Source organism: Paramisgurnus dabryanus, chromosome 9 (genome assembly GCF_030506205.2).
Source record: "Paramisgurnus dabryanus chromosome 9, PD_genome_1.1, whole genome shotgun sequence".
Lineage (NCBI taxonomy): Eukaryota > Metazoa > Chordata > Actinopteri > Cypriniformes > Cobitidae > Paramisgurnus > Paramisgurnus dabryanus.
The window spans coordinates 12,623,613-12,648,240 of record NC_133345.1 but is presented as its reverse complement, the minus strand read 5'-3'; the positions used below and the strand labels follow the sequence as shown (position 1 = coordinate 12,648,240).

Below are 24,628 nucleotides of genomic sequence, written 5' to 3'. Positions count from 1 at the left end.
TAGGTTGAAAAGCCTTAATTTAACTTATTTTGCATTATTCCTTAATGCCAAAATTATTTATAAACCATTCACTTTTCTTTGGAATATATTTGTAAAGAGAACTTTAGAAAATGAAAATGCTAGATGGGGCAGTGGCCCAAACCAAAAAGGGCACTAAGGGGGGGGGGGGGTGGAACTATTATTATGGTTTAATAAAGTATTACAAATATGATGTGTTATATTACTAGCATGTGATTATAATGGGAAATATAATAACAAGAATTAAAGTGTGACAATCTGCTAAATATTCAATATGATTTATCTGCTGGGTTGATGGAGCTTTGAATCCATGTTTACAATGTTGAACTGCCTTTAGCAGCCTCTCTTTCCATTCTCTGTCTTTATTTTGTCAAGGCATTGGTGTTTTTGTCTACAAAGTGTGCCAACAACAGCAAATTTAGTGTTTATATTAACTTAGATCTGATCGGGAAGATTAAATCGATTATAGAAGTATTGTAACGTTAATACTAAGAATGAGGCTATTTTTTGTTGTTTGCTTGCTAAGTTGTTAGCACTTTTAGATAGGGATGCACTGATAGGACACCCCTGCATTACTGAGTAAGCAAAGCAACTGATTTCTGGTAAGTTTGAAACTCTGTAAGACTCCCACCTAGTGGTGACTGCTTTTTCTTAGCACAGCTGTGCATGTGAAGCATTCAATGCAAACCATGCAACAACAGTCTCAAAATCTAATGAATGGAACAGGATGAATGCATGCGCGTCGCCTGATCCACAAATCCACACAATCTTTTTTTGCATGCACAAATTTGATATGATACAAAATATAACCACTGAATTCACAAATGTGTCTCTGTTTGCCAAAATCAATGCACATTCACGTAAATATAAAATTTCGCAGACACAAAATGAAAGACATTTGTTTGGTTAATTCATGGATAGTTGTTTGTATTTGGCTCATAAAATGCTTTAGACTGCGAAGTTTTTGCATGCTCAAATTATGATATTTAAATACAAAATAAAAAAATTCTTATTCACAGATGTCTCCATTTGTACAAATCAGAGATGGGGACTCAAGTTTGAGACTCGGACTTAAGTCGCACACACAGTGACTTCAGACTCGACTTGAGACTCGTCCTCAAAGACTTCAGACTCGACTTGGACTCGAGCCGCGCGACACGTGAACAATGTTTATTTTTAGGAAACGTCTGATGTTATTCCCTAGCCTGGTATAACCAGACTCTCGTACATTCATTTCATTTGTACAGAGAGTCTGGCCACGCTCCATAGCAAAGCGTTACTTCCGTTAAGGAGGGTCCATTGTTGAAGTTTAAAACTATTGGATCTGCCCAGAGTTACTCAGGATCTGCCAAAGCCAATCGCTAACGTGTGGTCGTGACGTATATCATGCACCGAAACCGGCCGGAAACAACAAGTCAGAATAATCAGACAAACAAAACTTAGCAAACCTGGTTCTTGCTCCGGCTTTAACTTCTGTATATTCGGCAGTTTTGCAACAACGGACCGAATAGATTTTCTCACGTCTTTCTCCGCTGCCATTACTGAACTACAACTCAAACTGACGCACGACCTCAACGTCATCGTTCTTAGCCACCCCCATCTGTTCGCTGATTGGTCCTGCAGATTTTTGCAGGAGAAAACGAAACTCTATAGAGAAATCCCAGACGTACTGCTGAAGCGAAATGAAAAATAAGCGGAAGCACGTAGGAGGGCGGAGCCAGGCTAGTTATTCCCCTCCCTCCGTTACCTATAACCTGCCCACGACGTAACACGTGACGTATCTGCTCCGCGCGTGCTGCCGCGAACATACATGTCGACTGCACCGGACGCTGCTGTGCCATTCATCTGAAGCTTTGGGTAGTGCTGTGACGGATCCGCGGTTTGGCTTGCATGCGATTCGCGGATTAATATGCAATTTAAATAGGGTAAGTTTATCGTTAATGTGTTTCTAAGGCTTGCAATTGTTTAAATGGTTAAACAATTTAACCGCAAAAAGGTGCTCAAGTGAGCAGATTTCTGTGAGCACATGCGGTTAAATGTGTCCGGTCCAGCTCCAGTCGGGTCCAGAGTTGCGCTACTATGTGTCATACACTGTCAGAAATAAAGGTACAAAACTGTACCCTTTCTGTCACTGGGGCTGTACCCTAAGTTTCCGTTTGGTACCTTTACAGGAATACAAAACAGAATACAAGTTTTGGTAGATTACCGTACCTTAAGGACCTACATTGTTAGAAAAAAGTCAAAATATGTACCCTAGCTGTCAGTGGGGCAGCAGCCTTTAAAAAGGTAATTATATGGACCATTAGGTACAGATATGTAAACGTTAAGTACCAATATATACCTTTGAGATACTAATATGTATTTTTGAGGTACTAATGAGCTCTCTTTGGTCCCAGAATGTACTTCAGAGGTACTAAAATGAAATCCTTAGGTGCAAAGCTGTACTTTTAGAAAGGGTACAGCCCCAGTGACAGAAAAGGTACAGTTTTGTACCTTTATTTCTGAGAGTGTACTGTAGTCCATTAACATACTGTACATTTGCTGAATAGATCAATAAAAAACAACGTAATGTTTTTATGTGAAGCGACTGCGATCTTCCTGAAGCACTGTTTGGAATTTCGCCCTCAGTAGTGCACATACAGAGAGTGTTTCAAAAGTTAAGCCAACATAAAATCTTTTTCTTGACAGGGCATAAACACACAAAATGTTCTCACAGTGTTCTTTTTCTAATAAAAACAATTGTTTATGTCTTAAGAAACCAGTCAGAAACCAGTCTGGGCTTATTTGTAACCTCAATTAACCTACATAAGTCTGTGTCATTAATGTTAATCAAACAACCCAAGACAAACAGAAAATCACTTCTGTGGCTATAAAAATAATAATATTTAATTTGTACAATAAAGACAGTGTTATGATCCATTTAATTTAATTTCTGTACCTAATGCTAATTTTAGACCTTACTTAATGTGCAACTTGTTCTTTTTTATAAATGTTTGTAATTTCTTTATTTGTTAATAGAGTTTTATTTGTTACAACGAGACTGACTTGGACTCAAGCCCAGAGACTTGACTTGGACTCAAGCTCAAAGACTTCAGACTTGACTTGGACTCGAGCTCAAAGACTTGTAAGCATCTCTGGTACAAATCTATACAAATAGATTTAAAATCTGAAATTCACATATTCAAATCTTAAGATATTTGCTTGTGGATAGTAAAATACGGTACATTTGTAACGTGCATCAAGTTCACAGATAAATGTGCCTGTATTTGATAATTAGTTTAAGCCTAATTTCAACCCATAGCAATAAGGTACAAGGGGCTGTGCTGTATTGTGAATAGATCACGACTGAAGGGTTTTTTGTTAGGCACAACTGGGAAAGCAGTCAATCCAACCTCTTCAGTCGTTACCAGGGCTTGACATTAATGCCCACCAACCCGGATAGATTTCTGCTGTGGCGGGTAAGACAGCCGATCCCACTAGCCACTTTGGCTGGTTGAATATAATTTTTTTTGTAATTTTCGTAACAGTTTTGCAAAACTATAAACAATGCGTAATGTGACACTGGGAAACTCCAGCTCCCATGAGCACTCCCTGCACCCAGTGCAACCTACAGTAGGGGTTATTTACTATAGAGAGCTCAAATGCTGATGGATTTGTGAATGCATGGGATGCAGTCTGCATACACGCACACTTTGGGAATAATAAAACAATTGCAAGGAATTAATTAAAGTGATTTAAAGTGTGTACACACTCTCTGGGCAAGAGCAGTGAGAAACACGTCCCAGTTTTGTTTGAAGTCAATGGAAACCCACAAGGGAAGAGGCTACTTTGGGCAACAATAATACCCTCTTGACATTTACCAGTAAAAGAGCGCCTTGAATTCTTAAATCACTTTTAACAGAAACCATGATCAAGCTTATAAAATACAATCTGCATAAACAAGTTGACAGTAAAATGCATGTACACAGTATTGACAGTATTTACTGCTGTTGTTAATAAATATTTAAGTAGTTTAAAGTGTTTGTCTGGGGTTTTTGTGTTTATCTTGTCAGTTAATCTTCTACACCCCTGCATCACTTTTAATATATTCATTAGAAGTTATTTTATATATGCCTTACTAGCATGTATTTCATGCACCTAAATATATGATTTGATCTATACTGATATACCTGGTATATACTAGCTTATAAATGTAGTCTTAATTTGAGTGGTCAATCTCCATTTGAAAGTCAATCTGCATCTACTCTAGCTAAATCAAGTAAAATTACTCAATCATTTTAGGATGGCAGAGTCACGTTTAGTCATATAAAATGTATTTTACCAAACAACAAAATTGTGGCCAGTAAAAATGCTGATTGGCTAGTAACTTTGGAAAACAACTAGCCATTTGGCTGGTGAGCAAGGCCTGGTCGTGACTTATTTATGATGAAGCACATCCTCAAGTCACTTATTTACAGCAAAATCCCCTGTGTTCACACCTGCAAACTAATCGGTTTTAGGCGAAATTAATGCACAGTTTTGAATCAAAATATGTAATTTATGTGAATCATGTGGATCCAGTTTTTTTGTGGGGGGTTCGGTCGGCCAGTCAGTCAGAAATTGTAAGATCATAGACTAAAGTGAGACCATCTTTCAAGCGTATGCCTCACGTCTCAATCATCCTCGCGTCTTTTGATCAATAAGCATTCAAAAGCAAGATAAGGTCATCCTCTTATTTTTTTTACTTTTCATGGTAACAACAGCAATTCTGAGTTAAGTTTTTTTCTAATAATATTATGCTATTATATTGACTTTTAACTTGGGTACTAGTTTGCTAAAGTTTGCCAAATCATGTGTAGTCTGTTAGTAAGTCAAGTAAGTTTGTTGTGATAAATTTTTTCCTAACGTTACCGCATCAAACTTTTACCAACCTGTATTGTTAGCACACAAGGGAAGGGCAACAGCAACTGACAGGCATGGGCCTCGTACAGACCATAGTGTCTATTAATAAACTGTCCCTGTAAATGTGGAGTGACAGATGGAGTTTTTACACTTTTGTCAGCTACTGGCATTATGAAACATATGAAGTGCACAAGTTTAGGATAGAGGATATATGTTAAAGTTGCTTGTTGTTTTGTCATGTCTTAACTTTATTAGTCTTCTGTCATCTGATTCATTTTCCCCCTCTTTTACTTCATTATTTTTTGTTGTTTATAGCCCACAATCAGGGTAAGTGGCCAAAGTGTGTGTTGACTTTGCTATGGCTAATGTCCAGCATGTTTGATATAAAGAAGCACATGCATGTCTCCAGATGCTTGCTTTCATAATCTCCACTAATCCTTTCTTCCTACATCTTGTTTTAGGCTTACATACTGTATATTTACAATATAAATCATGAGTTCATCTGAACAATGGTGATTGGTTCTTAGATAATCAAATGGCTGTTGCTTTGAGTGATCAAAGTTGATCACACATGCTTTCTCTCTTTCTCTCATTACCTTTCTCTTATTTCTCTATCTCCACCTTTCTCTCTTTTTCTCTTAATATTTAATTTAGCGTGCTTTATTGCCATAACAAGAACTGTACATTTGTACATCACAAAAACAGTCGTATGCAAAAGTTTGGGAAGTTCTGTCAGAGCTGACAAGAATTACCAAACTTTTGCATACGACTGTTTTTAATTAAGCTTCTCTGGGTCCGAATCTTTCTAAGCAGATGTTCCAATAGGCACTATCTTTACTAATTGACTGCAGATTTGGTTATTATACATATATATTCTCGACTGAGTTGTTATGAGATTCAAAACAGACAAAAGTGTTACCTGTCATTCTGGCCTTCAACTCTGTGGAGGAAGAAAGTAGTTCCCAAACAAAGAGGCTTTTGAAATAACTCCGTTGTTGTTTTCTAGTTTTCTTTTTTCAAACGTGTGCCGTCGAACTGTTCAGTGTTTCCCACAGATCTGAAATTTACTTGTGGTGGTAGCTGGTGAAAAGGGCAATCATTATTATCCACCGACAAAAAATGGTCTACTATACATGTAACAAAAGAACTAATAATGTGTGACACAACACAATACTTTGATTTATAAAACATTCATATTAATTTCACATTATAGTTCATTAATCTAACCACCCCAAACTTTTTTTGCCATAAACAAAGCTGACACTGTTTGTCAAAGCACCACGAAAACACTTTATGTTTTTGCACTGATATATGAAGCAATTTGATGACCCCTTTTATCAAACTCAATTATATACAATACTATGTATACTATAGCCTATATAGACAGTGCAGGTCTATAGATTATAAATGTGACTGATGTTATAATGTTAATAACTTCTATAAGATTTTTTTGCTTTCTATTTCTCTTTTGCCGATTAAAAAAAGCTTAATCCACTAATTATTTCAGATTTAAAAGTCTACTTGCTGTCCCGATGACAGACTTTACATTACAGCTTTGCGTTTTTTATATCCTGAGTCAGCTAGAGCTTTGCTCATTCAGTATTAGCACTGCTTTTTGCTACAATCTCTGTGCAAACTGTTTAGATTTTAGTAAAGATATTATCTGTTAATAGTAAGATTATAAAAAAATGGGATAAAGAAAATGAAGCGGCGCGTGGTCGTGACAAGAGCCAGTTGCTATCGCCATAGAAACCGGAGGCACGCTAAAACAGCACTCGAGCTTTAGCGCGGTAGCGCTCACGGCCGTTCTCCGATCGACTCGGGTTTTACACACAATATTAATCAGACTTGGGACCCGAAGTAATGAACTAGGACCGACCCGAACCCATCTGACCATTTAAAATATAAACCCGAAACCGTACGGGTCCCGCGTCCTCAGTGAAGAAAGACCTCTAATGGTAAAACTCTGCTCAAGTTCAGAAACATGAAAGGATACAATGTGACACTGAGGTTGCTTCGCGTCGCGCCCAATTCATTGAGAAACAGAGAGCACGTGAACGGACACTCAACCGGAGAGACACAGCGTGCTTGCACGCAAAATGAAGCCAACTTAGATGCTATAAACACATAAGCATATGCGACCATTTTGGTCGCAGTGTGTTCCCTGGCTTCTCCGTATGTGCTGCTGCAGTTGATCCAGTTTGCCGCGCTGGATGATGAATTTATGATGACGCGTGCATCATCTTCACGGTCACCCTACCCCCACCTCTCTCTCGCGCTCTTTCTCGCGCGCTCTCTCTTTCGCGCGCTCTCTCTCTCTCTCTCTCTCCAAAACACGGGTCATCCAGTCGAGTTCAGAAAATACGGAAATTCGTAAAGTGATTTTTTTTTACCTGGGCGGGTCGCAATTTACCTGGGCGCAGCGCCCAAGTAGAGCCTATGTATGGGAAACACTGAACTGTTGTATAAAAGCAATATCACTCGTGAATCGTGTGATATAGGTCTATATTGTCACGGCTGTGATTGCCTCTGGCCTTATCATACACTGTCTGAAAAAAGGTACAAAGTTGTTCCTTTTTCTGTCGCTGGGGTGGTACCCTAAAAGGTACCTTTTTGTACCTTTATGGGTATAAAACGCATTGAAATGTTATACCTTATGGGGTACAATATTATACCCTAAGGACCAATTGTGTACCTTAAGGAACAATTTTGTACCAGTTAAATTTTAGGGGTACAGAACAGTTAACTGTACCTTTAAAGGTACAAAAAAGATCCTTTAGAAACAATAAGGTACCCCAAAAGGTACAACATTGTATTATGTTTATATACCTGTAAAGGTACAAAACGGTATCTTGGGGTACCACCCCAGCGACAAAAAAGGTACAGTTTTGTACCTTTTTTTCTGACAGTGTAGCCGTGACAATATAGACCTATCACACTCCTACTGAAGCGATGTTGCTTAAATATCTGAATTTATGGGTGCACCCCTATAGATACATTCTTATTTTTAAGCTATATAAAAATATATTATTTGGAAGAATGTGTCTGTCTTTCATCAGACTTGCCAAATGTTAGAATTTTTATTTGTGCTTGTCAGTTATGAACAATAGGTCAAATTAAATTGCTAGCACAAACTTGAAAGAATTGGCTGGGGCCGAAGGATCACTGCTGCTTATTGGCCCTGCTCTAATCAAATCAATCATTCAAAATGTATTTATAAAGCACAATAAAAACAGCAGTAGTTTGTAACATCTTTCTTAAACTTCCTAAACCTCGTCTACTTCAGGGCACCAGCTGAAGAATTTCACTTTAACAATAAGAATGATCTAAATAGATCATTCAAACAAATAAGAAAATATGTTAAGGGCTCGTTATAGTCGTGCGTAGGTCCTACGGCGTAGCAACGACGGCGTAGGTTCCGCGTCGGTTTTCATTTATACTTGTGCGTCGCCGTCCGCGTCGACGTGCAAACACACGCGAAACCGCTGGTTGGCCGTAATCACGCGTGTAACCACAGTAGCAGCAGAAGTTGTCACAGAAGAAGAAGCTAAGCAAGTAAACCCACAAACGAAGAAGAAATAGCAACTTGTTGTGTATAATTTGAGAAGACCAGCAATGATGGAAGTAAATAAACAGCGACTTATGTTTCAGTTTGAGTTAAATCACTCCTCAACTTGGCTCATCTTTGTTTTCACCGTCTCAAACGGAAATACCTATGACGCAGTTTTTTTACCTGACGGGACAGTGTTTCCCACAGGATTTTGAGGAGACTGTGGTGGTGATGATGTCCCCCGCTAATTAGCATATATGTGATGTCATCATGTCGTGTTTGCGTTCGATCTAGTGTTGGCACCTGAAATATGTTTCACTTCTACTCTTTGATCTGTATATGTATTTGATATATATTATAGATCAAATTATATTTTAAGCAAATTAAGCTGTTTTAAATAGTGAAATAAAAATGTAAATGGGAATCATGAAAATTCTATTTGTGGGGGCCAGTGTTGATTCTGTGGTGGGCCACCACAAATAAATCCATGCATGGGAAACACTGCGGGAGGGGTTCTGGTGGACCAATCACAGCGCTTACGGTCTGCATAGAGCCGACGCGCTGTTAGAAATTTTGTGAAGTGCGCGTCAGGCTACGCAGAGCTACGCACAGGCTACGGATAGCCTACGCCGTAGGACCTATGCACGACTATAAATCGCCCTTTAATTGGAGGGAGTTAATTTATCTGAAGGAACTTGTGAAATTCTGACTAGCTTGTAGAACCCTTTAACTGTATTATCAGCAAGGAAGACACAGTGGTAATACAATTATTAACAAAAGATAAACAAAAATTACTAAAAACAGTACTAAATGATACTAAAGAATAGAAAAAGATGGAAACTAAAATGCAAAGCATAGAAAATAGAAGTGACTGAGTTGAATTTATAGCAGAATGTTTTCTGTTTTTGATAAGATGAAAACTTTATTTCTAATAACCCAAAATCAAAGAATTATCTGATAAACATTAAAGAAATCAGTTATGCAATATTGAAACGCATCTATGGTAAATGGTTACTAATAGAATATGCCAATGCCATGGTTTCAGAAAAGCAAAATGTTATCATATCATACATGAATTCATTCATTTATATGTTATTAACTGTTATTTATTAAACATTTTTATATAACAAAAAGATGTAATTCAGAATGCTAGTGTCTTTAAACGAGTGTGAAGTCAATAGGTGATGTTTTAATATCCATCTTGTGTCCATTTGTGTAAAGATTTGTCCTTTGGTTTAGCCAATACTTTTGTAAAGCCATGCTTAATGAATTTACGATTATCCTGGTTTTGAAAAAGGTTAAGGGGGTTCTAATGGATGATAAGAAGAATTGGTGTGGACTAATCAAAACGTCCCCCCCCTTCCCGCTTTGACAATAATGGCGGTCGTAAAAGATGTCCGAGCAGCCTCTTATCTGATCGAAATCGACACTTGTTTGTGTTAACCGAGGGGCAACCTTCCGATCTCTCTAATAAAGCCAATACGTAAGTGATTAACTCTTTCCCCGCCATTGACGAGATATCTTGTCAATTAAGGGAAAACGCTTTCCCGCCAATGACGAGATTTTCCGTCTTTCCGCAATACCACTATTATCCGCAACTTTTTAAACCCGGAAGTATTGCCCTATGGCAAGCGGCTGCATGTCCGTGTCTGTTTAAAAGATCGCTCTGAATGGGATCTCTATGTAAAGTCCGTCACAAAAATGGAATTATCTCTGCTTTTTGCTCAAAATGTGGTGTTTTTGCAGAAACCTACCCATATTCAAAAGCTGATTGCAAAAGAACCACTAAAGGTAGGATGAAATGGTTTTCTTTTTGTTTGAAAGCAGAGGGTCTGTTCTTTCATTTGGCATATTGTATGTTTATATATTTAAAGAAGAACATTTTCTGGAAGGCATTAAACTTTGGTGAAAATCATGAAAAACACTGGTGCTGGCTGGCAATTTTTTTTTTTAAACGCTGGCGGTGAAAGAGTTAATAAAAAAATTATATAGAAATTTATTTTTGTGCACTGAAGGCTGGTTTTTGAAAAGCAAGTGATATACTCAATAATATGATTTTGGACATGGTTTAAACAACAACAACTACATTATTGCCACCAATAATACTGCATGTTTTGGCATTCGGTAGCATATTGCAGTGGTTTGTATACACAACAATGAGATGCATGGTGTTCCTTTTAATGTTCTTATTAATTTATATTCACAACTTATCAACAAACATCGATTAAAATTGAGGGAAATTATATGAAACAAAATAAGTTTTAAAGTAGCAAACAAAACTTAAATGAAACTCAAAAATTGTGTCTGACCCACTCCATTTCTTGCGTCATATTGGCCTTTATACAACAGTTCTTTCTGGCTATCGAATCTGATTGGCTAAGAGCTATGCGATATTCTACTTATAATGGCACAGTAACCACTTCACCTTTTGTATCATTCCGCCACCTAGTGAATGGAGGTCCTTTAAACAGGCTCATCTCTGAATGGAAAAACTGCACTCACAGACGGACAAACACAGACGCGCTGTTTTTAAACACTCTTCGTGTGAGCTCACTAGCTCGTAAATCAGTCTGTGAATCCCAATCGGAAGCGACTATTCCGTCAAAGATCAGCGCTCTTAACCTGCGACCCGCCCACGCCCGTAATGTTTGTGTCCAAACCCGCGGATTTTCTCTTGGCATTTGTGTACAGTTTTCACAAGCTCCGACTAAACATTCGTTCAGATTAACATCCAGAATAACCACAGAGCAGAGTTTTTTCTGCAGCTGGCATTAATGAGAAAAACGGGTTTCACCGGAGAAGGTAGGCTAAATAGGATTTTCTTTCTAAACAAAAACATGTGAGACTAAATAAAGAAGATATTCATATTTGACTGAGCCTTCGATCCATGGGGGTTTTAACGTGCATTAAAATGCCATAATTTTTTTTTTGTATTTTGTAACATTAACGTTAAAACAAAACCACAACTAGCACATCTCAGTTTTTAAATGTATACTGCATGGTAAACCAGCACCAAAGGATTAATTAAACAAACAGTTTAACTTTAAACAACCTGATGTGTCACTAGTAGCCTACTCACCAGTGGCAGATAGCCTATATAACTGAAGTTGGGTTTGTTTATGCCACATGCTGTTTGGCTTAATTTTCTTCTCAAATTGTATGTGTTGACTCCATTTCTATTACACGCAAAAATACCATAAGTGCAATGGTAGTACTAATAATTGGCATAATTTCTTTCGGTGTTTTGGCTTTCGGTTTTCGGCCTTGGTTTCCTTGTTTTCGGTTTCGGCCAAGAATTTTCATTTCGGTGCATCCCTAGAAATAATCAGTTTTTACCATTTTTGCGCTATCTATCATCGTTCGCCAGATGATCTACAACATTTGCTTTAGTATGTGTTTATTAACCCTTTAGTTTCACTTCATTACGCAGCTATTCCCATTAGAGGTATCTGTTAAAAACATAAAAATTCATTAATAATCTAGTATGTGTTCATTTTTTGTCATAGTTTCTTTAAAATTAAGTTTTATTTGAGTGTTTTAAAAATAAATATTGTATCGCGTTAAGAATAAATGGGAAAGCAATAGTAACATTATATAAGTATAGTTTTATTAACTTTTACCTCGCGCCAAAACAATAACAACACAAAAGACACTAAATATGAATAAGAAAACAAGTAATAGTTTGGTCATGACACCAAGTACTGCTGATTTGATCTAATGTTTGACCATCAAACACAGACAAGGCCAACATCAGAGCCAGGGAATCCCTGTCAGAGATGTATCCCAGAGAGGGTGGTGGTCAGCGGGGCGAGTGAATACTGACGTCCGCTCATGCTCTGGTTCTCATACGTACCGAATCTCACTAAACAAACGTTCAAACAGGCGCTATCTTTACTAATCGATTGCAGATTTAAATATAATACATATACATTCTCGACTAAACTAATCTTAAAACTACACTTTGTGACCAAGAAAAGGTAATATAAAGAAACGGCATTTCCGTCCATTGAGTTATTATGAGATTCAAAGCAGCTGAAAGTGTTACCTGTCATTCTGGCGGCCCTCAAATCTGTGGCGGAAGAAAGTAGTTCCTAAACTAAGAGGCTTTTAAAATAACTCCGTTGTCGTTTTCTAGTTTTCTTTTTTCCAAACGTGTGCCGTCGAACTGTTGTATAAAAGCAATATCGCTCTCGGAGTCGTGTGATATAGCTCTATATCATCACGGCTGCGATTGCCTCCGGCTGGCCAAATCACAGCCGTGAAAATTTAGAGCTATATCACACTCCTACTCGAGCGATATTGCTTAATCAATCTATTACAAAGCCCTATATTTGGCGTTTAATATTACAGTCTGGCTTTTACTAATAAGCTAATTAAATTGAAACAAAATATAATCAACATTACAACAATATTCAAACCTAACAATACTCAAACAAATATAAATCAGACATTGGTTACATGTTAAAAACAATCTAATATAGTGTTTATAATTGTTGGTTGCACAGTTTACCAATTTGGGCAAAACTTCTGTTGCAAACCTCCATTTACCTAAATAAAAATCACTTACACTTTAAATGATGCGCTGTCACGTTAAAACCAGCTGTTTGTTTACATAACGCCGGTTTCACACCGCATGCGTGAGCACCGCGTGTTTTTTTGGCGCCCATGTTAACAAGTTAAAGCATGTACACCGCACGCGTGAGCAGTGCGTGCTCGCGTGGCAGGAGCGTTGCTGAAGCAGCAGTGCTGCTATCGTTTCAACGTCGGCTCTATTTTTGCTGCGCTGCTCACGCTCAATTAAAGTGACAGTGCATTGTTTATGGTTTAAATGGTCGTGGATTGACGTGAAAAAGTGTAATTTTACAATAAAATCACGAATGTGACGCCAAGTGTGTTTGAAACAGTCATGACTTTGAGCAATTTAAAAGAAAGCAATGAAATATTAACACACTGTTGCCAGAAGACTGCGTTCATTCACTTTCTGCCCAGCAAATGAGTCCTCTTAAACTGTTGAAGGGAAACACGGTCGACTGCTTCATGGTGTCAATCACTGAGTGAATTTTTTATTTTATCATAAAACTTCAGAGAAACAGATTTTATAATGTGCAACGGGCTTTTTATGTCTATAATTGTGTTTTGTGTCTATATCTGTCATTACACGGACCAGAACAGCACAAAAACAATGTGGATTAAACAAATCACAGTTATATAAATTACACTGACCTTCAAAAAGCGTCTTGAAGAGGTTTTGCTCATAAATGCATGTAAAATATAATGTAATGTGAACTTGAGATTTTTATACTGTTATTTAAACTGCACAGTATGCGCTGTGAACGCAGCCGGTGTGAAAGTACAATGGCCATGCGCAGCAAACGCTCTCCTCACGCGCTGCTCACGCTACGCATACGCGCTGCTCACGCTACGCATACGCGCTGCTCACGCTACGCATACGCGCTGCTCACGCTACGCATACGCGCTGCTCACGCATGCGATGTGAAACCAGCGTAAGACTCCATCTACGTTTATTTATACTGCAGCACAACACCGGAGTAGGGGTCTGTAGCGTTATGAGTGTCAAAAACTGTGGCGTAGTCTAAATAAAAGGCGTAAACGTGGAAAAAAAATGTGTTTTTAAATGTAAACCATTAATGTTAACATGGCCTGAGAGACAATTTCACAGTTTTGGCCCAATGACTGAAAAGGCACAATCCGTTAAAACTTGTTAAACAAACCCATTCAAAATATTCTTTCTCATGGAAATACCAGAAACAATTTGAAGAACAGCATATAAATACTCTTGCACGGGAGCGCCCTTGGATGTACCAGGATTTCACTGTAATTCACATAAAAATAAATTTATTGAGAAAACACGCATTTGCACGATTAATCATTACAGCCCTAGTCCAGAATAGTAAAAACGGGTTTGTGACCATTTATAAGACCATAATATCTGAAAAGTATTGACATTTAGCTGCTTTAACAGATTTTTGATATCCGATTAATATCCCTTGTAGTACTTCAAAAGATACTTGTAATGTAACTTTCTTCCAAGTTTTTTGTTTGTTTGTTTGTTTTCTCAATGGAGCCACAAAATTTTAAATGTCCTTGCATATTGAGTTCAACAGTAAGAGATGTTTATCTACATTTGAAATGTTTAAGGGAGGACCCAGATTATACATAGGACATGCCTTCTCAAAAAGCACAGAAAAGTGCATCAAATTCATATAACATGAATGTTTGGCATGTGACCATTAGGGTTGGCTATTGTTTTAGTTTTAGCGATTTCGATACCTAAAATACAACATAAAAGATATAACAGGCAGTTTGCATTTGGAGGCAGTAATGTACAGTAAAATAGAATAAATCCTATCATGGCTTTAGTTAACGGATTATTTTCAAATAAAAATACTGAATACATAAGTACACTAGGTAGTGTTGTAAACCTTTTTAGCGAAGACCAGGAGACATGGATTTCTTCTAGCAGTAGTCTTCATTGCAGAAAGCAATCTTCAAATCAGAACATAGAGCCCAGGAGCTGCAGTAACCAAGTCTGACTTACAGTAGCCCTACATTGCATTTATAAGCATTTTAGGGGCAATCCCCTAAATGGAAAACAAAGCATTGATGCAAAGTAACCATGCCAATTCCAATCCTTCAGTTTCACAAACTCACCCACTGCCTCACACAGACCATTTCATTATCATAGAAATGGGTCCACACCTTTGACTCAGACCCTTGACCCAAGCATAAGCAAATGTCCACCAACTTGGAACAATGGAACAAAAGGTACCAGGGCCACAGTTACCTGGCAAATTTCTTTCATATTAAGATGAGACAGGAACTTGCAGGAACCCACTTACATTATCATTTTGTGGAAAGGGTTTTTCTCTCAAACATGATAAACATATATGTACAGCAAAGGGCTTGTTATAGTTGTGCGTAGGTCCTACGGCGTAGGTTCCGCGTCGGTTTTCATTTATACTTTTGCGTCGTCGTCCGCATCGACGCGCAGACCGCTGGTAGGCAGTAACCACAGTAGCAGGGCGAACGTCAAAGAAGAAGCAGCTTAGCAAGTTAACCCACAAATGAAGAAGAAACAGCAACTTGTTGTGTATAATTTGAGAAGACCAGCAATGATGGAAGTAAATCAACAACGACTTTTGATGCAGTTTGAGTTAAATCACTCCTCAACTCCTTAACTACAGCGTAGAACCTACGCATGACTATAAATCGGGCTTAATATGATGCCAATGACTTACATTGTTTTTCAGCAACAAGTGAATGTTTTAAAGTGTTTTTTTACCGAATCATTCATTTAGAGTTGTTTAAAGCTATTGCTTGTCCATAAACAAACGTTTATTTATGAAAAACACTACATTTTTAAAAAGTGCCAGAATGAATTATACAAATTGATAAAATTTTAAATAAACTTTCTTGTCCTGTAGCTGCCTAATGTTATTATCGTGATCACTATTTAAAAAAAAGTAAATAAAAGTGATTGTCAGTTTATCCAGAAGTATGCAGCTGTAATTTGGCTGTAATTCCTTCAAAATAACGCAGTGTTGAAGCAAATGTTTCATCATATTAGAGGTATTGCCTCCTTTACACAAAATATTCTTGCCACATGAATTGCATTTGGCAAATGCACGCGGCCTTTCGATTCCCAGTTTTATTTTATTTATTTTTTATATTTGGAACGGTTCTCGAAAAGCACCTCTAATATTGGATCTGACAAAAATGACACAGCAGTATACACAGCAAGTTAAACATTTAACTTTAAGTTATTGCGTTTCACTATTGCTTAGTTAGAAGAGATCGCTTGATATGTCCTGTTGTAACATCCGTGCCTAAACAGGTATGTTTGACTGTTCGACCGTTTTTGCGTTGGAAACCATCAACTCTATCTGGCAACACTGTCCCCCACCATTACGTAAAATTTATTTCACTACATAAAGCAGGTACGAACATTTCATAATTTCAAGGTTGTATATTGCATTAACTAATTTCACCATGGACATTCGAAAACGGATTAAAAAGGGTCTGGGTCTGAGCTTCAAAAAAGCAGTGTTGTGCTAAAATGTAGGTATGCAGTTTTTCTGTTGTTGTATATACCCGTAGTAAGATTGTTCAGAGCTCTGTACGTTGCTCACTATAGCTGCAGTTTTTGTGGTTGTATTACAAAGATGTTTGTTTATAACCCGTTAAAACTTAAGGGAAGACTTAGGGATGGGACGATTACTGGTTTCACGGTTAATCACGATAAAATGTCCTGATCGTAAGTATTATCATTTAAAATGTAATTATCATTACAACCGTGTTTGATTACCATGATTTTGAAACTGGCGGTAAATCCTGTCCAGCCAGAATCAGTTTGACGCAGGAACATGCAACATAGTTTTTCCACAAGAAGGCATTTAAGGGATCATTTATTGTATTCATTCACTGTAAACGTATTAGACAGATTTAATTATTTTTACCACAGAAATTATTTCAGAGACATGAAATATTAAATTGTGATTTTCAATAAATAAAACTTTATAACTGTGATAACTTTGATAACTTTGATCCATCCATCCATGAATCTACATTGTTCTGACCCAAGTTTGAAGTGACATGGCTCTTTATTGTTTCCTAATCTTTAAAAGTCACTTTGGATAAAAGTGTCTTGGATGAAGCAGCTCTCCAGAGGTTATAAAAAGAGCTCCTACCAGAGTTTCTGTAATGTGTGTACTGACCCAAGTAGTGTACTGTAATGTGTGTACTGTAATATGTTGCCGTTGATTTATGATGCTGATGTCCTGATTGCTAGCTAACACAACATTGTAAATTGTGATTGGGTCTTTTTTCTCCTTTTCTCTCCTTTTTTCCCCCTTTATCTATTCAAATCCTCTATTCTGTTTGAGAACTGATACATATCTTCTTCACAAGTGCATGTTCTGTTCTCGGCTGTTGAAACAAGTTCTGTTCACATGCTCAGACTTGAATAATGATTTAATTTCATTTCAGACACGAGTTGCTGGAGGAGGCCTGTAGACAGGGTCTGCCCTTTGCTCAGTGGGATGGACCTACTGTTGTTGTATGGCTTGAGGTAGGATACATTGTACATGTGTGCTGCATGTATCAAATGCAGTTGTGCCACATATTTATGTTTGCATTGCTAGTATTGCAGTTATGGGAATGTCCAGTGGAGCTGCAAATCTGTCTTTAATCAGGGGTGCAAACTTGTCACCTTTCGGCGAAATTCGCCGTTTTTGATACAAAATAGGTCATTCTTGTGATTCGTCTAGATCCGATGAGTTTTTGAAAATGAGGGGTGAGGGGGGTCTGCGACATGGTAGCAGTAAATGAAATTATGAAAATCATGTCCAGCTATTGTGGTAACGATGTCAAATTACTAGCCAGTTTGGCGGGTTATGTTTTACAATTTATAGCCACCTCATTTGCTGCCGAAGTTTAAGCAGTCTGCAGATTGAGTGCACATACTTAACTCGTAGTATTTTCTCATTTGAGGTTACGCGCCCACGTCACGTTGCTGTGCGCGTGGTCATAAAGCTTAACATTTGTTCACGCAACGCAGTTTTAAGTTAAGTGATTTTAAGCCGTTGACAACAGTGCTATATGCGCTATATACCTGTTTCTGTTTAAGAGGAGCGTGCAAGCCGCGTATCCGCTTATATAAGAGCGCTTGTGTCTTGTCACCTTTTTCACCCCTGATGCGTTTGCACCCCTGTTAATGGATTTCATTAGCTCATCAAAAGTCCTGCCAACTGCTAATACTTGACATAAGTTTGTATGTGGCATCAAAAGTACAGCTGCAGAAATAATTTTAACTTCATATGAGTATTCACAAAAGACGAACATGATACATACAATCAAATGTTGGTATTAGGAAGAGTTAGCAAAGCTCTAAAATCTTGAGGAAAATATCAAAACTCTTTAATAATAATAGTTAATTTATTTTGTATAGTGCCTTTAAAAGTAGCTTACTCAAAGCGCTTTATATACAAGCATATAAACAGAGAAAAAACACAATAAAATTACAAAAATAAACACAAAAACAATTAAAAGCAAGTAAAAGCAATCCTAAAATAAAATGTTTTGAGAAGAGATTTAAAAGTCACTAATGTATTTGCTTCTCTGATGTCGGCCGGGAGAGAATTCACGAGCTTGGGAGCATAGACAGAAAATGCTCGATCACCCCTAGTATGGAGCCGTGTCTTAGGAAAATTCAAGAGACCACTCTGAGAGGAGCGCAGATTGCGGCATGGTGTGTAAGGCATTAATATTTCAGTCAAGTACTGAGGTGCCAGATTGTGCAGAGATTTATAAGCCGCATAAGGATTTTAAAATCAATACAGCACCTAACAGGTAGGCAAATCAATGACTCCAAGACAGGGATGATCCCTATCCCTGACCCCAGACAATACTCTAACAGCTGAATTATGTAAAAATTGCAGTTTATCCAATGATGATTTAGATACCCCAGCTAGAAGACCATTACAGTAGTCAATGTGTGAAAAGACAAAAGAGTTTATCAACTTTTCAGCAACCGGGAAAGACAGCATAGGACGTAGCCAAGCTATATTTCTGAGGTGAAAAAACGATGTCTTAACTGTATTCTGCAGAAAAGGTTCAAATGACAGTGTGGGATCAAATATGACACCAAGATTTTTTTATTTGCTCTTAAACTCCAAGGCAACACCATCAACAGACAGAATAGGAGACCCAAACTTTCACAGTTGATGTGGAGATCCAAGGAGCATAATTTCTGTTTTAGAGCTGTTTAGCGAGATTAGATAGATGCACAATGTTCACTTGCTGACCCGGTCTGGTATGAATATAGATCTGTGTATCATCAGCATAAAAGTGATAATTGAGGTTGAAAGATTTTAGTTTGTTTAACCCTATTAAAACTGAAAGTGATACACAACAGAGCTTTGCTATGAGCTTTTACATAAACTTCATGTGGCTTTAAGTCCAAAAAGTGTGAATATGGCTTTCCACTTCATGGTTTTGTACTGATGAGAGTGATGCAGACCTGTAAGAAAGTTAAAAACAGCTGTTAGCATTGTCCCCAGAACTACCACATAAGCTTACATACATAACCGATGGGTAAATATCACTGAAAGCAAATATATCAATGAGGATAGATGACTTACTTCAGGAATAACATCTTCCTCCAGTCAGTCTTTCATTGTTTGACTTTTTCAGTCACAGTTTGTTTAAAAAGTAGACATTTCAGTGTATCATGTTTGTTTGAGGAGTATTCGGCGTGTTTTGAGAGACAGCTGTCGGAGACAGAGATGTCTGAATGCGCACCCTGTTTAGTTTCTTTATTTGACAAAAACCAACAGTCATTTATCAAAGAAAATGGTAGATTTGGAAAGTATTACTAGACCTGCCAACCTGTATGCCTTTTGGGTAGCAGGTACTAATTTTGACCTCAAAGTACGCTGGTTCGATTTGTTACTCTAAACCCAGCAAAAACCTGGTGACGCCTCTGCTACGCGCAGTACTCAAAACAAGCAACAGAAAAACGAATAATATGTCCAATAATAGCACTGGGTTCATCCACCATATAGAAATCTGGGGTGATTGCCAAGTCATATGGCCTATCAATAACAAGAATCCGCAATCGAGGGAACCACAAAATCCTGTGTGATCCACTTCAACCCACTTCCTGACGAATGTTTTAAACAGAGAGTCTAGATGTCTGACCCCTAAGGTAAACTGGTCGGAGTGGATGTGTACAATAAATACAGAATTAGCTTAATCCTTTGGAGTGGCTGTGTAAAGTTGAAATACAAAATCAGCTTAATCCTATGAAGTCGACGGTCTTGCGGACTACTTTTATAACATGCACTTGACCGCAAGATGCACAAACATTAATTCTGTTTGTGCAGACCTGCTAAACTTTGGAGAATACAGCATTTAACATTAAAGTCGCCATGAAACGGAAGTATCAATTGCCTAATTTTCCCAGTGGTGACGTGTATCCGAGTAAAACCGGCCTCTGAAATGAAATAAGGCAGGGCTGGATTTGAATTTGTCCATCGAGATCTGATTGGATCATTTGAAGTTGGGTCGTGTTGCTAATTGCTAATCGCAGCGATATTCTCCCGGACCCCGCCCACCTGCCATACGTTATGACCGGAAGTAAGGAGAGATCGTTTCTATTTCATCCCTACTGACCGCCAGAGGCGGTGCTTAAGCACTGAATGATCCATCTCGCGCATGCGCAGGTCGAGTGTTTATACCAACAAAGTCACCCGTGACCCCTGATGCCTACGGAGAGTCTATAACTTCCGGTGACATCAGAGGATCTGTTCCTTTTCATCTTCTCGCTTCGCAGGTTGTTTTTTCCGCGCTAGCTAAAGACTAGGATATTGTGTTTCATTCGTTGCTGGTGGCCTTGTGGCATTTTTTTGTCGGAGCAGCGAGTTGCTCGCCCTCCAAAGGCCGCAACGGAATCCACCGACAGGTGAGTCACAAACTTAATATATAACTGTTCGTTTGGTGCATTTGTTGGTGACGGCTGTGTTTTCGCTCCCTCTCCCGACATTTGTAATCTAACGTTAAAGGTTACCGTTTATATTATTCATTCATCTGCGGTTTATTGTTTATTGTTGTAACACGGACGCGTGTAGTTACCTCGTGCCAACTCGGTTGTGCCGGTTTAGTTTGTTCAACGTCTATTTGCGCTTTAATTGCGCTTTGTCTATTTACTTTAGTACCAACTCGGTTGTGTTGGTTTATTGTTTAACGTTCGGCGCCTAACTGTGCTTGTGTATTTTGCAACAACTCGGTTGTGCAAGTTTTTTGTTAATCGTTTCGGCGCTTAACTGCGCTTTTTGTATTCGTGCCAACTCGGTTGTGCCAGTTTTTTGTTGATAGCGCTTACCTTTAACTAGCTTCACAGCATTCGTGGTGACGGTTGTGTTTTCGCTCCCAGTTCTGCGTTTAGTGTCTAATTTCTTTTTCATTACCCTAAGCTGGTGACGGCAGTGTTTTCGCTCCCGTTCCAGCATATTTGTGTCTCAGTGACTAGATTGGTGGCAGCGTTCCCGCTAAGGCTAATCTTTTTTTTTTTTTGCTACATTTGTTGGTGAAGGTTGTGCTTTCGCACCCTCTCCCGGCATCTGTACTGCATTCTGTGCCTATTTTTTTCGTTGGGATAGTCCCTTAGCTGGTGAAGGCAGTGCTCTCGCTCCCGCTCCCAGCATAGGTGTGCCCCTGTGACTTATTGGTGGCAGTGTTTCCGCTGAGGCTACCTTTTTTCTTTTTCTCAGTCGCCAGCATGGTTGGCAACCACTCCTGCTTGGCCTGTATGGCTCCTCTGCAGCTTGAGGATGGCCATGATTTATGTCCCTCATGTCTTGGCTTCGAACATTTAAAGGAGGGTCTTTCTGACGACCCCTGCATGAACTGCGGTATCATGCCTCGGGCAGTGAGGGCAGCTAGACTGGCTGAGGTGGAGCAACTGTTGGGCTCTACTTCGTCAATTGGACATTTGACCCCCGCCCAGCGGCTGGTTCCAGATCAGACTGGGCAGCCTAAACGTCAGGCTGCTGAGGCCGCAGGCCCCACTCCTGCAAAGAAGGCTAAGGGTCCCCGGCTAGCCTCTAAAGTGGACCAACTGACAGCGGAGCTCAATACTATGAAGTCTCTCTTCCTGGCTTTCCAGTCCGGGACTGGAGCAGAGCCGCCAGATAATTTTGCCCCTTCGGCAGCCTCCTTTGAGTCTGAGGACGATGTGCTTTCCATGGCAGCGTCAGCTGGCCAGTTTAATGAATATGAGCCAGAGGTACTTCCACAGATGGGAGCCTCCCAACCTTCTGTGGCCGGCTCCCGTTCTTCAACCCATAGCTCTACTGGTGGTGTTGAGGACCGTTCTATGGGAGCCATCATTCGTATGGCTTTAGCCCGTCTCCAGTTGGACGTGCCGCAAACTCAGCCGCCTCCGGCCAGTGCTTTTTTCAGGCGTGTCCCAGCCTCTGTCAGCTTTACTGCGCCCCCATCGGAGGAATATTTGAGGGAATTGCAGGCATGTTGGAGGGATTCTAAGGCCCTCTCTCATGCAACGTCCGATGGCCGGACCCTGGCAGCCATGCAGGATGCACAGAAGTTTGGATTAGACCGCATGCCAGCAGTTGAGCCGACTATAGCGGCTCTTATCATTTCACCTGATGAGGCTTTGAGGCCGGATGCTAGGTGTCCTCGTCCCCAGTGCCGGGTTACAGATGACCTGCTCTGTAAGGCATATGATGCAGCGGCTCGCATGGGACGCATCGGTAACTCCATGTCCCACCTGATGCTCGCTTTGTCAGCTTCCCTGCAGGAGACTGAGTTGGATGCCTCTATCCACAATTTTAGCGATGCTTCACTACAGGCATTCGCATTGATGTCTAGGGAATTGGGGCGGTTGATGTCTACTCTTGTGCAGGCTCGCCGCCAGGTATGGTTGGCACAATCTCCTCTCACTGAGGCCTGCAGGAGAACCCTTCGCAGTGTTCCTGTGGAACCAGGAGAGCTGTTTGGTTCCGCAGCCCTGGAAGCGCTTGAGCGCACAGTCCAAGCCGGACGGACTTGACAGCAGCTGTCCGGGCTTCAAAGAAGCGTTCCGCATCCTAGCAGGCCTAGAGGTCCTCCAGCTGTCCCACAGCGCAGCCCTCGTCCACAGGCTCATCCCAGGGGCTACCTAGGGTCCCTGCGCCCACGTCCACAGCCTGCTCAACAGCAGGCGCCGACCTTTCGGGTGCCTGACCGGCTACCCTCAGGACAACCTCAGTCCTTTCCAACCCGTCGTGCCTCTGGAACCTTTAGAGGCCGGGGACCCCGGCGCTGAAGCCCGGGGGTCGGCTGTCGGCTGTTTTTCCCAGCAGCAGCTCAGCTATTGGGCTGCCTCCACCAGGGACCCATGGGTGCTTTCAACCTTAACCCACGGGTACAAACTTCAGTTCCGACGCCGGCCCCCAGCCCATGGCCGGGTCAAGATGACCATCATAAGCGACCCGGCAAAAGCCCAAGCCCTCACCCAGGAGTTGTCCGCCCTCCTGGACAAGGGTGCCATCGAGCCAGTAGATCCCCTATTGCACCCCAGGGGGTTTTACTCAACTTACTTTCTGGTAGCAAAGAAAGATGGCGGACTCCGTCCTATCCTCGACCTGAGGGGTCTCAACAGGTTCCTGAAGGTTCTGAGGTTCCACATGCTGACCACTGCAGAGGTTCTACGTACAATTGCCAAAGGAGAGTGGTTTACGTCAGTAGACCTGAAGGATGCCTACTTCCACATCCCTATAGCTCCACACCATCGGCAGTTTCTGCGGTTTGCCTTTCAAGGGCGTCATTTCCAGTTCCGAGTGCTCCCATTCGGTCTCTCCCTTTCCCCTCGGGTGTTCACCAGGTGTGTGACGGCAGCCCTTTCGCACTTGCAGTCGCGAGGCATGAAGATTCTCCCATATCTGGACGACTGGCTCATCTGTGCGCCATCCCAGACTCAGGTGGCACTGGACACGTCGTGTCTTCTCTCTCATGTGGCCCGCCTGGGCCTCCGGGTGAATTTTACAAAGAGTTGCCTGGTTCCATCGCAGGGCACGCTTTTTCTCGGGATGACTCTCGATGCAATCACCATGAAGGCTCGCCCATCACCACAGCGGGTGGACGACATCCCCGCCGCCTCCTCCTGTTTCGGGAGGGCAGGCAGTTACGCTATGTGGAGTTTTTGCGCCTCCTAGGGAAACTCACAGCTGCCGCTACCGTGATTCCTCTAGGACTGCTGTCGCTGCGTCCCCTCCAGAGGTGGTTGCACGGCTTTCATCTGGATGTCAAGTGGCACCGGCACAGGAAGCTCAAGGTGTCACGTCGTTGCCTTCTTGCTCTGGCCCCATGGAGAGTGAGGTCATTTCTCCTGCAGGGCATGCCCTTGGGTTCCATCGCATCTCGTCGGGAAATCATCACAACAGATGCTTCCCTCTCGGGGTGGGGTGCTGTGTGGCAGAATCAAACAGCTCAGGGGCTGTGGTCTGTGCAGGAGCGCTCACAGCACATCAATGTTCTGGAACTGCGGGCTGTGCACAGGGCATTGCAGGTTTTCCTTCCATTCCTGGGAGACAGGCATGTGCTTGTGTGATCAGACAATGTCTCGACTGTGTCTCATATAAACCACCAAGGAGGCACCAG

At 40.5% G+C, this 24,628-nt stretch overlaps 1 protein-coding gene across 13 annotated transcripts in view; it reads left to right on the top strand.

Annotated features, from left to right (window-relative positions):
- Nucleotides 1-24,628, top strand: part of ppfia1 (PTPRF interacting protein alpha 1) — a 194,641-nt gene that overhangs the window by 111,063 nt on the left and 58,950 nt on the right. For 7 of the 13 annotated variants that reach the window (XM_073815709.1, XM_073815711.1, XM_065272898.2 and 4 more), the window contains 2 exons: nt 5,215-5,226; nt 17,456-17,537. In XM_073815709.1, coding sequence (XP_073671810.1) covers nt 5,215-5,226; nt 17,456-17,537 — 94 coding nt within the window. The remainder of the gene's footprint in view (nt 1-5,214; nt 5,227-17,455; nt 17,538-24,628) is intronic. The other 6 variants (XM_073815710.1, XM_065272899.2, XM_065272904.2 and 3 more) reach the window with 1 other exon arrangement.